Consider the following 14802-nt stretch of genomic DNA (forward strand, 5'->3'; position numbering starts at 1 on the left):
TCAACATAGACTTATAAATGTTATAGGAGGAAGCACTGGAAAGATACTGAAAATTTCATATTTGATATTGACAAGTCTTTTTTTCTGGAAGAGATTATTAGAAGATCCAGGTATTATCATATGACGGATCTCTTGATGGGTCACGATTTCAGATATCGATACAGGAAGTTTTGATAAGTCATTGTTTATTTATTCTTTAGTTGACTTTTCCTTCAGCAGGGTAAAGTGGACGTTATTTTTAAGTCGGCTATTTTTGTTTCCTGAGGGTTTAATTTGTTTGCTTTCACTATCCTTTTCTTTTATTGCCGACACTCTTTTAAGTAAGTGGTCAATGATACTGGACAAAAGCATTGGGGGATACTGGACAATAGCATTGGGCGTTGATTGTTGATTTTACAGATCTTACCTAGAGTGTTCTATAAATACTGCACGAACAAACATTATAATACCTGCCATGATAGTATAAGGTTTCAGAAATAAAAATCGAGATGCTATATTTATCATGTGGATTAGAATTTGGAACAAGTTTCTGAATGGATCATGAAAGAATCTTGTTGCTGTGAAGCACAAGTAAAACACAAATATATATTTCATGCAGAGATTGAAGTAAACATTTGTCATTCAAGAACAGACTTGCTATGATGAGTTAAAGTTCATGTTTGATAAGATGCATAAAAAATTTGAGATATTTGTCAGATTAGCTTCTTCAATATGAATTTAAAAATTGATAAATACATGAGCAATTATATAAAATTTTATGAATGTACAAATTGCACACTAGAGCAGTTAACCTATATAGAGTAGTTCGTTGGTATATTGCAGGTTTTTTTCCTTAACAAATTATTTGCTTGAATTAATCAAAATTGATGAAATTTGTCCTTGATATATATTATATGAGGATATACCTGTTTTAAAGAACTGATGTCCTACAGGTAGACATCAAAGGAATTATTAATACAGGTACAAGGTGTTAATGAAATTTACAAATATGCAGTGTTTATGGTCTTACACAATGAGAGGAATTCTTCAAAGGTTGATGTTAGTTGGTGGGGATTTTAATGACACTAGAACCACATGACTTTATAATCCCTCTCAATTTACTGCCCTTTATAAGGTTATTTATTACACAATAGGATCAATATTACAGTGGGTTATAACACCCTTTGTCTTCTTCTGCAAGCTGTCACAAAAAGTCTATTCTTATATGACCGATTTATTTTGCTGTAGTCTTCAAAAGTGTTTGCAGAGCCAAATATATATATATTCAATATTTGTGCCATTCTTTTGGTTTGAATTTTATTAACATTTATTTGTTTTGCTGTTGTCTTTTGAGGGGTTTGTAGAGCCCAATATGAATATCCAATACATGTACTTTTTCCCTGCTTTTGGTTTTAAATTAACTTATACTTATGATTTTTTTTTCTCATTTCAGAAGTGGAAGCCGTAGAAGCTACTAGATGGTTAAAAGAAGCCGGATTCCCTCAGTATGCTCAGATGTATGAAGGTAAGTTGTTCCGACCTTGTGGAAGTCTAATACGACACATATTTAAATATCATATATGACAAGATAATACGTTTAAATTGTGTAAGAATTTCGGTAGCATGGCCCAGAAATGGTAAGGAGTAAAGCCTTTAATAACCATGTTTGTTTCTTTTATATTAACATGGATTTGAATTTCTCTCGAGAAATGACCGATAGAGCATTCCTCTCACGATCTGTGTATTTATGTTATTACCACCGTGGGGTACTCACAAATGTATTATTGTCTGGATATTGTGAAATGAATTTGTAAAAGTATCAAATAATTGAAAAATATATTAAGAAACTGATATTGGAAATTTATTTAAATAAGGATATATTGCAATTTTATATTATTTGAACAAAGATTTGTCTTCATTGCAATGTTGAAATTTGAATATGAATTTATCTGTTTGTCCCAAGTACATGACTATGCATAATACATATATCACATATACACCTATCATCTTTGAAACCCGTCCATTAAAATAGCAGTATTACTCTATATAAGGAACGGGTCAATCACGCTTAAGCCAGGGCTAGGTCCTTCAAACGTCAAATACTTCATACCAATATAGAATATTAAAACGCTGTGGATTAGATTCGTCTTTACATAGATAAAAATAATAGAGGCAAAGCCAACAAATAAAGCCTTTATCGTAAACAGGAAATTGCATTATGATAAATTCCTTACTTGTTTTGATGCTTTTCATTTAAAAGTCAAGCTTTTAATTTAATTTTGAAGTTTTATTCAGATTTTGAATTTGTTATCTTTTAGCTTGGTTTATTTCTCTTTTCACCGATTTTCATTAAATTTTGTAAATCTTTAGGTCATTGTAGAACAAGCTGACTTTGAATTGACATAACTGTTAAAATAGAATTACGATTCATCAAAAAAAAACAAGTACTGTATGGAAAATCAAATAGCACAGCTGTGACATACCTGATCTAGCATAAAGAGAGCAAAAACAGAATAAGAAAAAAGTGTCTATTTTTGCACGTAGATACCAATATATAGGTTAATAGGTTATACTTTAAACTTAAAAAGTGTAAAACTCCATCAAACTCTTCTTAAAAAGAACCCTTATAAAAACTTTTTTTAAGGTCTACTTTTATCAGAGCATCTTGTAGTCTTATGACTTTTTCATGGGCTATGCATTTAAACATTTTTTTTGCCAAACAAACACAATATGTCTCTTTATTTGAAAAATTTTGCTTAAAAGACACAAAATTAAATCATAATATTCATTTATTTTCCAAAACTTTGATATATATTTCTTCCAAAACATATAGTTCAAAATTTCAAGAGATCATTTGCCCTCCAAAATTTGTATAATTTTTCAATTGATTGTATATATCATAAAACCATCGCATGCACCTGTGACCAATAGATACACTGTATTAGTCCCATAATGAACCAATCTTTTTTTTCCAGAATTTTGGTATATTGCACATATTGTATTGAAAAAAAACTCTTTTATAAAAATATTATTAAGTTGAATTTCAAAATCATCTTTCGGTTGTTATCCACTGAAAATGTTTTACAAATAGGTAGAAGTTTTTTAACCACCTTAAATTGTAAAATAATACCTTTAACCATAGGTTGGTGCATCGTTGGAGTTCTGCCATGGATATTTCTACACTTACCCTCTGTCATTACAAATTTGATCCATAACATATAGAATTTCACCTTACCAAACCACATGCCAAATTTTATCAGACTCCGATTACACAGGATAACTTCTAATTTTACATCAAATGTTTTTTTGCTTAGTTAACATTGGTGTTCACAGAATTCAACGGAAATGCTTCATTTGAAAATTAATTGCAAACTTGATTTCTCAAATTAGTTGTAATTTGAAATTGTTCCATTGTCAGATTTGTTAAAGAAATGTTTCAGATGGAATATTCTGTATAATGAGAGTAAAGAAACGATATTGCTCACAAAATTGTAAATTTTGACAGACAATTTTAAATAATTGGACCTATTAAAAAAGGGTGTAATTTATACAAACAAAATGCAATCATTGTGAATATGCAGGATTCTAGCATTTGTCGTGAAACTTGATATTTTGTGTGTTTAATAAGTTGTGATATAATGTTTAGTGTTTGTTCTTCAGATGGTCAGTTTCCAGTTGACATCATTTCAGTGGAAAAAGACCATGACTTTCTGGACAGAGACTCCATGCAACCTCTGATCAGGTTGGTATGATTGGTTACAAGTTTAGCATCTCTGGGGGGAAGGGAAATCACAAATGTGAAGAAACTATTAAAAAAGAATTTAACATGTCAATATTGATTGGAAAAAGTATGAAATTTTGATATCTTGAAGGAAGGCCAGTACTATGTTTGAAGATGAAAGATACAAATATCACCAAGTCCTTGGTTTTTCAATATATTTGATTTTTTGATATTTTTGGTTCTTAATTCCATCCTATTTTTATCCAGCTTGCATTCTTATCTTCGTATATGTCCTGTCTGTTTAGGCCATAAGCTTAAGATAACTCCTATAATTCCCGAGAGAAAAAGATGTTCAGGCTGCCTTAAAAAATGTGTAAATAAGCCCCCATACAAGCTGTGCACATTTTTTTCTTTTTAATTTATATGACTTCAATATTTTAAACTTAAGTTATTAATGAAGGTCATGGTAGGATCAAAATCTGTTGTAACACCTTTAATATCATGTGTATAATTTATGATGAGTTTAATATCTAATGTTTTGATCTTTTATTCAAGCCCATAGTATTGATGGTATTTATGAAGTAGTCCCCACCCTGCTTTATATATTTGATACTATGATAGGTTTATCACTTAAAACCATTGATTTTAAATAATATGATGTGGCATTAAATTAATTTCCAATCTGTTTAATCATGTTAATAATTGGACTGTCATAGAGCCATTGTTGTCCAATATCATGGTAATTAATCTTTAATTGGATAATGTTACATTGTTAAAAATAAAACCTTTACATTTCTGCAAGTCATATGATGTCCTGTAGTTATTTAAGGGGATTTTTAGCTAGAAATATTCCTACAGGATTTGACCACTTACTTTTAAATGACAGTTAGCTAATTTTATTTGTCAAAAAGTATATAAAATGCATTTGTAAGTGGAAGTTTTTTTATTACGACATGGTGTCATAGATATATACAAGTAGATAAATCATATTCCACATCTTCCCCCACTTAAAAACCTCTTTAGTTGGGTATCATCTGACAGTAAATTGTTAACATAGGGTCTATAAATATCGGAGATGGTTTTCTGGAAGATACTATCGAACTAATGCAAATACTTTGCCCAATAGAACCACTGTTTAAACAATAAAAATTATTCAGAATATTTAATTAGCTGTTATTGCTATATTAGATGTAATGATATTAAATTAATACTTTAAAGTTCATGTTTAGGCGCCTAACAAATGGCTGTCGTCACATATTTGACGGTAGGTTCACAAATATGGAGTTTTTTTGTAATTTTTTTTAAAAAAGATTTCCATGAATAAATATATCACAAAAATTTATAAATGCTATTATTTTTCAGTTGAAAAATTTAAATTGAATTACGATTATCCCAATTTTATGTTAAAAATATAATGGTGGTCTGTTTAAAAATTGATTTGAAATTTATTGCTAAACTATGTGATTTGATGTAACGCCTTTAGTGGTCATTTTAGCGCTAAGATCTTACAAGGGGAAGGAATAATGATAATGTGTTAAGCCACACATAGTGAAAGACATTAAAGGCAGGATATTCATACCTTTGTATAAGTCATTGCCTTTGTAGGTTTTACCCCATGTGATAGGTATCCCTATTATAGAAAGGTGTTACATTACACAAATTAGAGGGTCATCAACCTTCAGGTAGTTTCAGTAAAAAGTATGAAAACATTTTGTTTTGTTATAAATCGTTTTGTTTCTTAATGGACTTCAAAGTATTCAAAAGTAAGTGGAAAATTTGCATATGAAATTTATGGAAGTTTGAAATTTTTAGAATTTATTTGAGTTTTGATTTATTCTTCATTTATATGAAATAAAATGTTTATATTTTTTCACTGAAGTATGACTTCTTTAAAACTTTTTTTTAAATTTCAAATTTACGCATTTGACAATTTGAAATAAACATTTAAAAAAAATTAACATTACTTTACAGGTGATTTTAAGATATTGACATATTTACAAATTTACTTTAAGTAAAATTCTCCATAACAAAAGTGACAAGACTGATTTCCTGTTAATTATCATTTGACTTGCAGGGATCAAACATCATTGTCATGTCATTGTCATTACAAAAAACAAAAGATCAATTAGTAGTTAAAACTAAAACATCAAAGAAATACTTTAAAGTTTAAAACAAAGGTATTACTACCTGAACAGGTGATTGTTAAAACAATAGGGATTAGGTAACGTTTTCTTCTAATTTGTGGCACAAAGTCAAAATTACTTCAATTGAAACCTTTATAATAGTTAAGGACTTAGCAAATATTATTGTTCATGAAGTTGTGTTACAAAACTTATGATATTAGTGCCTCACATATATGGAATATTGTAAGAAGAATTTAATAAGGAATTATCAGTTTTCAGTAAATGACAAGATTCATAACCTATGGTAAGGAAAAAATATAAGTTCATACCAAATCGTAGTAAGTTTTATAATTTTTTAGAAATTTAATGAAATTTAAATTGTGTTTTCAAAAATTCATCAGAGTAATTGATAATTGACCAATATTTTCCTATGATAAATTGTTAGTTTCATTTTATCATTTAGGGAGGTTCGCTTACAAGTGGATTAAAAAGCCAACATTAATCTGTAAACTTCCTACAATAATGTCATATTTAAGAAAATTAGTGTCAAGATGTTCTCTTCTATAAAGAATTTGTGATAGAACTACGTAAAACCTATGGGTATTACAGCTTACACCTAAGCCTGTGTAAAGTTTGTAATTTATTTACTGTGATTATATATGGGCGTTTTTCTTTTTGAATTTCATAAATGATATAAACAAACCCGACATGAATTAAGATGACAATATTTTGATAAGTATTTATCACCCTGCAAAGCACACCTGGCTCACCGATAATTTTTCTCACCTGGTCAGTCACCACTTCAGGTTCTTTTGAGTGTTTTTGCATAAATTAATCCGAATGGTCAACAGTTGACTTTTATGACGATACTGACCTTCCTCAAGTGTTAATCAAACTATAACAAATGTTTTGTTATTCAACACCTTCGGTAATTGATTACATGGATACTGTAAACTTGATGGACATTGGTCAGTGACAATTATGACCAATATTGTATATTGTGTCCACTCCTCTAGTACGTCAATGCTGGTGGTAACTGCTATAAGTTTTGTTTTTGTATGAAATTGTTTTGGATCTAGTTACATATTTTTGCTGCAAGGTAGGAAAACACATATTTTATATATGAATAGATAAGATGATATTGTTGCTTTAAGTCACATAACCTGTATTTTTAATAGCTATATAGAAATATTTTCCTGGAAAACAAAAATGATTGTCAAGATTGTAACATAAGTTGAATAAAAAAGCTAAATTATAAAAAAAAATTCAGGAAATGATGTATCTTCCAAACTCAAACTTCAGGAAATTGTAGCATGGGCTTTCCTCGTGGCTGTAGAGTACACGTGCTTCAGTTAATTAATTAAGTGTATAGTTTAAGTAGAAATCATGTATATTTTAAGTATTATCCGGCATCATTGCATGACAAATTAATAAACAATCACGCCTATGATTAAAATATTAACATTTATTTTTTCAGACGTTTAAGTACACTAAACAAATGTGCAATAATGAGAATAGTAACTCCTACACGTAAAAATGTAAGTATCAACATTTGTTTGTTTATGTTCTAATATACATGTTTCCATTTACTGTTGTGCTGATGTAATAACCGATTGCATTGTAATCTCCCAGAAATCTATACTATTGATTTTCACTATTTTCTCAGCTAGACCAACGAAGAAAATCATCTTAACCTTTCACCTTGAAATAAAATAAATTTTAACAGTAGATTTTTCTAATTGGAAGACTGGACTTGAATGAAACAATTTTTGAAATTTGATGATCTAAATATGCACCAGATTTTGTACAAAAATAACATTTTTAAACCTTATTTCAGCCTAGTTAAAGGGAGAAAAACATTTTTGTTTATTACAAACGGGAGAAATGATGAGCTTTTCAAAGAAATGTTGTATTTGTTTACTGACAGGAAATTGTCATCACATGTTTAGTAACATCCCATGACACTTTCCATTTCAAACACTTCAGACTTCCTTTGTAAAACATTTTCTCTCTAACAGTGATAAATATAGAACTCCCACGAAAATATGTCCACCTTTTAGTCAATCAGTGATTAAAAAGAAGTTAAATTTGACCCTGGTTAATGTTTTTTTATTGAAGGAGATTACTATAATATATTATTATCTATGATAATTATGTTGTCATCTTATGTTGAATGACCAGGTAAAAGTGTTCTGCGTGACTGATTTTCTGTCAGGTGTATAGCCTCTGTAAAAGAAACTTTAATATATGTAGAATGTAACAAGAGAATATCTTAGGAGTGGATAATATTAACGATTGTTTTTCTGTAATAATGACGGGATGGTACAAATACGCACTAACATATACAGGGTAAGTCAAATCAAAAATTGTATATTCCTCCGGAATTTTTTTTACAAACATATCAATATTCAATCAGATAGTTAACTGTATCCCAAAAGGGATATCCGTTTTATACTGTTTACTAGAATTTCAAGAAATGAATATTTTATAATATTTAATAAAAAATTATTTTAGATCTGATGCAAAGCTTTTTGCACTTTACTATTTTCCTGCGGACAAAACAGCTTCAGGTTTTTAAAGGTTAAATTCTCAGTTGACCTGCATTTGCAATTTAAAGTTGAATATTAAAATTAAAATGACAGGAAATTAAAAAACGAATCCTTTTAAGGTTTAATTTATCGTCACAAAAAGTTGGCAAAAGTAGAGGATATGATTTGTTAAGAGTACCGAAAGGATTTCATTTTGTTTCGTTCCTCAAGTTTAATGAATTTACATTTCTTTTGAACATAATGTCATTATAATAATCCAGCCTGATGTAACTTTTGTCAGAATAAGATTAAAATTATAAAATTTCTCAGGTTATTTTTGTAAACAAGTTGAAAAGAGTGGAATCGATCATTGACACATGTTGTTACCGCCAGTTTATATTAAAACATATCTTCCATTGGGTCCCATGTGGGAGAAGTTATTTTCGCGGAACATTGGATATATATGTCTTTTACTGCATATTTCCCCTGTTTTACGATTCTGGCTGTTCGCCTAGAAAGGTTTTAATTGATGGGAATATGAAAAGATCTTTATCTGGTTTAATGTATTTTAGTTACACACCACCTTTTCAAACCTCAGATTAATTGTCGAAATGTTTCATCTTCCTTTATATGGACTCCTACGTTATAATTCCCGAACACCTCAAAATTACGCTAGCGTAGGATTTCACAAACCATGTGATCAGAAACACCAGGTGAAATATTGAATATTGTTGTCCTGGAACTTCAGTGTTTAGTTAGGTTCAACATCCTCACAATAAATGATAATGGTAATGTAAGATACTATGTTCTTAGTGTAATGCAGAGATAACTAATGCATAAGATTTATCTGAATACCAACAGGAGATTATCTGGAATGGACAAGCATTTCCTTAGGAGCTTTTAGAAACATTTACATATTATTGATAAAATCAATTTACCCATCAACTTGTAGATAATCTGTATATGATGGTTTAAGATTAAAATGTTGATTATAGTAGATTTTGAACAACCTAAATAGTTGTGTTACAAAGTTGAAATTTTAGGTAAAGTTCAGTGAAAACATAGAATATCTAATGGATCTTTTTGCATGATAGACTTTTCTTTGGATAGTTTTAACATTAAAATTCATTAAGTTGGAATTTCCTCACTGGTCCATTGATTACCAGAATTTATTACCAATTCTGAGTCATATTGCTGAAAGGAGAAAAAATAACTGTAGCTGAAACAGTGTGAAATATTGGATTTTATACCTTGTATATCAATGTCTCTCAAAATGTTCATTTTCACCATTTTCTGCAAAATGGATTATATTAGCTTAATGTCTCTCAAAATGTCCATTTTCTACAATTTCTGCAAAATGGATGATCTCAGGTAGGAGTTGTGTACCTGAAAAGATTATTGTAATTTGTGTCAGAGTAATTTTTCCTATACTTCAAACGTAATGTATATAAAATAGTCTAAAACACTATTTACATTTGTCCTTGCTCTTGATATACCTGGACAAAAATTTTAGTCTTTTTGGGCAGATCAAAGTAATTCACGAAACTAAATGTCCTTTAATTAGATAAATTGCACTTCAAAACCTTGATAAAAATATGCAAATTAGACTTAATTATAACAGAAGTAGAAGTATTTGATGTGAAATGTCATTTTTGTTTTAATTTTGTATTGAAAAAAGAATTTCCTATGAAACAGCTGCTACAAGCTTTTATACATACTGTGTATAGGAATAGTCACTTTGCTACAGCTGTTGAAATGTATAAAATATTGATTTAGATCAAGATGAACTGCATCATTCATAGAATATAGCTACTGTCTATGGCAAACTACATGTACCCATAGTCTACTGGTATTGGAGTTTTTATGGGAAATGTTGCAGATTCACCATTATGGTAAATCGCTTTTATTAAGCATACAGACATGGGAAATATGTGCTATGTGTTCTGTGTAAAGGGTTAAGTGTGCATAATCTTTGTTCAATTGAGGAGTTGTTAAGGAGATCTAATAACAAATGAACATTTTATAGCTTTTGTTTATTTTTCAGAATGAAGATTCTGATGATGATGAACAGTGTGCTTTAAGCGATAAGTGGAAATATCAACCCAACATTCGACGCTGGTCACGTAAAGGACTGAAAGACGCAGTTAGTATCACACAACCTGGAACCACTTCAGTCAAATCTAGTTTGAGTAATGATAGTTTGTTAGCAGATCAGAACAGTAGTAGTGAAACAGGGGATAGTCCCTTGCTGGATCATAAGATGCACCATGAAATGGGAAAATCTACGGACGATTTATGTGTAAATAATCATTCCAAAACTATGGACAATGGAATCTCCTCAGTAACGTTTAGTCCAAGGTTACGGAGGGCAGCTAGTGAAAGGATAAAGGGTGCTAAAAATTTCTTGAAAAGGGTAGAGAGTTTCAAAAGTAGAAAAAATAAAAGACTTCCAAGAACTGCTGGAAATACAGTTGAGATTAGTGGTCCTGTTATTGATAGTGCTGATATGAAAGAAAAAATAAAGCATTTAAATTGTAAAGACTTAAGTCCTACATTAGAAGATATGCCTCCTCCACTAGATACAAGTTCTCCATTAGACGCTAAAACTTCTGAAATACCAGAACCATGGTCTAATGAAACGACAAATTATAAACAAACAACTGGATCGATAGTACATACATTACCCAAATCTAATTCTGGCTGTGATAGAACTGTTTGTAATAAATCTAGTAGTGCTATGGTTACACCAAACGATTTGTCTCCGACTGACAATAATATGTTACAAGAATTAGATCTGTCAATGTCTATAAGTGATTCGAGTTCGGACACTTCTATCACATCTCAGAACGGTGCTTTATATGGACATGAACGATTCCGTGTCAATCGATGGAACGATTCTTCTGACTTGTACTATTTACCACAAGATTATGTTCCTGGTAAATTTCCTAAAACTTTAAACGAAGATAGTGGACACGGGATCAATTTTAGAACCGGTAGTTTTAGTTACTCACAAGACAATGAATCCGATTCCAGTACACCAATACCTGTGCGACGACGAGGGTCAACGAACCCGAGAGTAGAACATAGAGGTAGTTTCTATGACAATGTGCCGTTAGAGGAGAATCTAGAGGCTGCACAAGAGGAACTGGATGATATTTTACATAAACTTTTCCAAGATATAAATGGTCTGAATAAAGCTATTTATGGTGAAGATGCAGGTAATTGTCATTTGATAAAATTGATAATTTTTTAGATATCTTGGGAATTTCCATTTTTAAAATTATACAAGAAATGGGAAGCTGAATAATTTTTTCCGAATTTCCGCTTTTAGAATACTGTAGGTTAAGCATTTTCTAGAACTTGTTATCTAATTTTCGAGGTAGTTCTCAAAAAAATTAAAACATTAATTCCTGCAGGTTTCACAATGTTTTCGGGAAGTCAAGTATTGGATAAATACTGATTAGGCAAAAAGACTATAAACCAGGAACTTTAAAATATTTTGAAAAACAATTTTTCGACTAAAGGATTCTTTTATTTTAATTTATATCATTAAAAAGTCATTATAAAATTTCTTGATAACAATCACATTATAAAACCAAACTGTAAAAGGGGACATTAAATAGCAGATAAAAAAGAAACTAGTAACAACTAGCTTGTTTTTTTGTCATCAGCCAGTAAACAAATATTGCTTGTGTTACATGAAAAGTACTTGTCAAAATTTTTAGACAGCACCCTGCTTGTCACATTAAAATTTGATCCCATTTTATTGCAATGAGTAGTTAAACTGCATCTTAAAATGTAAACAATGTGAAAAGTAAGCCTTGTTTACATCATACAAGAGGCATTGACACCATACAACCACATTTCGTGTTTGTGGTTAATGCACTGAATGCTATAGGTATATATTCCATGTTGACACCTTTTCATAAAAGTGACCAAATTTGGGAAAAGGTCTTCATTGAGATAAGGGGTTTGTTAACTCTAGAACTCTGCACTATGAATTATACTTTGATATGAAATGGCTATCTGTCTCAAAATCATAAACACAACATCAGATTTTTATAAATGAATAATTTCATACAATAAGAATGGTTGTTGATTTCATAATTATTCTGTTAGTAACAATTTTTGTAATGGTATATTTTTGTGAAGGAGTGAGTAATGATTGTGTTGCATGTTAAGAAGTTGTAATAGTTATAATGTTGAAACTAATACTATCGGTTAGTAACCTAATTGATGTAGTCATTTTTCTAAACTTTTAAACTTTTCATTTCTGACATACTGAATGACGGTGCAAAATGTACATGTAGGAAGTACAGCAATGAAATAATTTTCAGCTTTTTAAAATCTATTACACAATACTTGTCTTTGCTAGCTAAGGGTTACGATCATGTCCCCAGAGGAGGGGACTGGTTTGTTATCCTTGGCTAGCAAAGACAGAAAATTCTGTGCATAGCTAAGTTCATTAATAAACATTTCATTAAGAAATTTGATGTAAATCAAGTCTTTAAAACAAAAACAAAAAATTAAAGCAGTAATAAAAGTCCTTATAAAGTCATTCCATATGGATTGGTTCATTACATTAGATCATTCATGACACCAACAAACTTGAGGTAAACCAAAAAAATTTATAATTTATGATGTACTTTGGAAGTTTGTTTTGACAAATTTAACTCATAATATTGTTATGATTCTAACAATGATGAACATTTACAGCTATTCTGATGTGACACTGTCAAAATTTCAAAAACATAAATTTTCACATCTATCTCAGGTTTTACAATGTTTTATGGGCATGAATTAGTACAATTTTTACCTACCTGGCAAGGTAATTTTACCATTAACATGATAAATGTACATAAGTTACCATAGATATATATACATAATTGTTTATGTTTATTTATGTAATGTGTATTCGGGCAGGTATAGATACAGGCGCGTTTACCACATCAAATGAAACTTTAATTAATTCATACCTGTTAAATTTTTTACCTGAAGAAATATTCAAATGTTTAACATCAAATAAGTTAATGAAATAAATTAAATGTATGCACAGTAGGGTGTATCCTTGTAATCTAATTTTATTTGATAAATTTAGACTAAAAGTCATTCTGATGTCGGTGATTAGGGAACCTTGTAACTTGCATTTGTCCTGAATTTGCATAAAATATTTGCCAAGGACTTTCAGCAAATTTTTTCTTAGTTCTAGACCATTTTTTTCCCCTTCCTGGAATTAAGCCACACAGATTTTTAAAAGTTCTGGAGTCATTTTCACAAAAAAACTTACGACTAAGATATAAGTATACTGAATTGTTCACGACTTACGATCAATCTTAGTCATAAGTCTTTTTGTGAAACCGACTCCTGATTCTTTCTTTAGTGGGAATCAGTAATGAATTCAGAAATATTTGCAGAATTCATAAAATTCAACTGCTTCAGATATCCAGGAGTTGATAGATGAATTACAAATGTATGTATAGGCAAATACAGAAATTGTTTGAAAAGTAACAAGTGTTTTGTTTCTATTGAAGATTTTTTCCAAGAGTTCAGTTACATGAACATTCAATTTCCTTTGATGTCGAGGCTTTGGCTTTTATTATGCATATTGTAATGACACTATAGGTGTTGTCCTTATCTGTCAGTATCATCATGTAAGACAAGTGTTGTTTACATGTTATTATGAAATAAAATACTTATGAAAAGTCACACAATATAAAAACTTTAACAAGTACATGGTATAAAAAAGAATGTACAAGAAAAGCTATTGGGTGGACAGAACTAACACAATATAGTTAAGGACCATGAAGAAGTCATCCACTTGTCAAGCTGGCCTTTTATTGGTGTAAAGTAGCAATATTTTTTGCTTTTATTGCATATCAACCTAAAGAATGTTATTGTATCTATTAAATATGTTTTTTCAGAGGATTATGAGCCACCTCAATCCAATACTTCTAATGTCACTGACATTGATGAAGCAGATGACAGTCTCCATGACGATAATGACATCACAAGTGGTACAGTGTCATCTCCAGACAGTAGTGATCATGATCTGCCAGACTCTTTACACGATGATTCAGCAGAACACATAGAATGTCGTGAGAGAAGGGACTCTGGCGTGGGATCTTCTCTTACTAGAGCACCTAGGTAAATTTCGAATACTGAACAATAGTTAGTTTCAAGGTTTATACATGTTTGATATTAAGGTCTAAAGTTGATATTGGAAGTATGAACACGGTTATTTGTGAAATTATCTAGGTGAAATTAGTCTGAAACATAAAAATATATGCCTGCCAACTCTTTAGGTTTTTCACAGTGAATTGACCATGCATGCAGTTTTTATGAACTTTATCATTCTGAAGATGATACAATATGATTGATACCACTGAAGATAGTGTTCAATGAACAAATTAAAATAAGTTTTTGTAATGTCGTTTATGATTAAGCAGCTGCC

The 14802-nt window shown here is 30.3% G+C and overlaps 1 protein-coding gene across 6 annotated transcripts in view; it reads left to right on the forward strand.

Annotated features, from left to right (window-relative positions):
* Positions 1-14802, forward strand: part of LOC127715253 (rho GTPase-activating protein 7-like) — a 131273-nt gene that overhangs the window by 108990 nt on the left and 7481 nt on the right. For all 6 annotated transcript variants that reach the window (XM_052221271.1, XM_052221272.1, XM_052221276.1 and 3 more), the window contains 5 exons: positions 1433-1504; positions 3640-3721; positions 7301-7361; positions 10396-11569; positions 14273-14495. In XM_052221271.1, coding sequence (XP_052077231.1) covers positions 1433-1504; positions 3640-3721; positions 7301-7361; positions 10396-11569; positions 14273-14495 — 1612 coding nt within the window. The remainder of the gene's footprint in view (positions 1-1432; positions 1505-3639; positions 3722-7300; positions 7362-10395; positions 11570-14272; positions 14496-14802) is intronic.

Source organism: Mytilus californianus, unplaced genomic scaffold (genome assembly GCF_021869535.1).
Source record: "Mytilus californianus isolate M0D057914Y unplaced genomic scaffold, xbMytCali1.0.p SCAF_9, whole genome shotgun sequence".
Taxonomy (NCBI): Eukaryota; Metazoa; Mollusca; class Bivalvia; order Mytilida; family Mytilidae; genus Mytilus; species Mytilus californianus.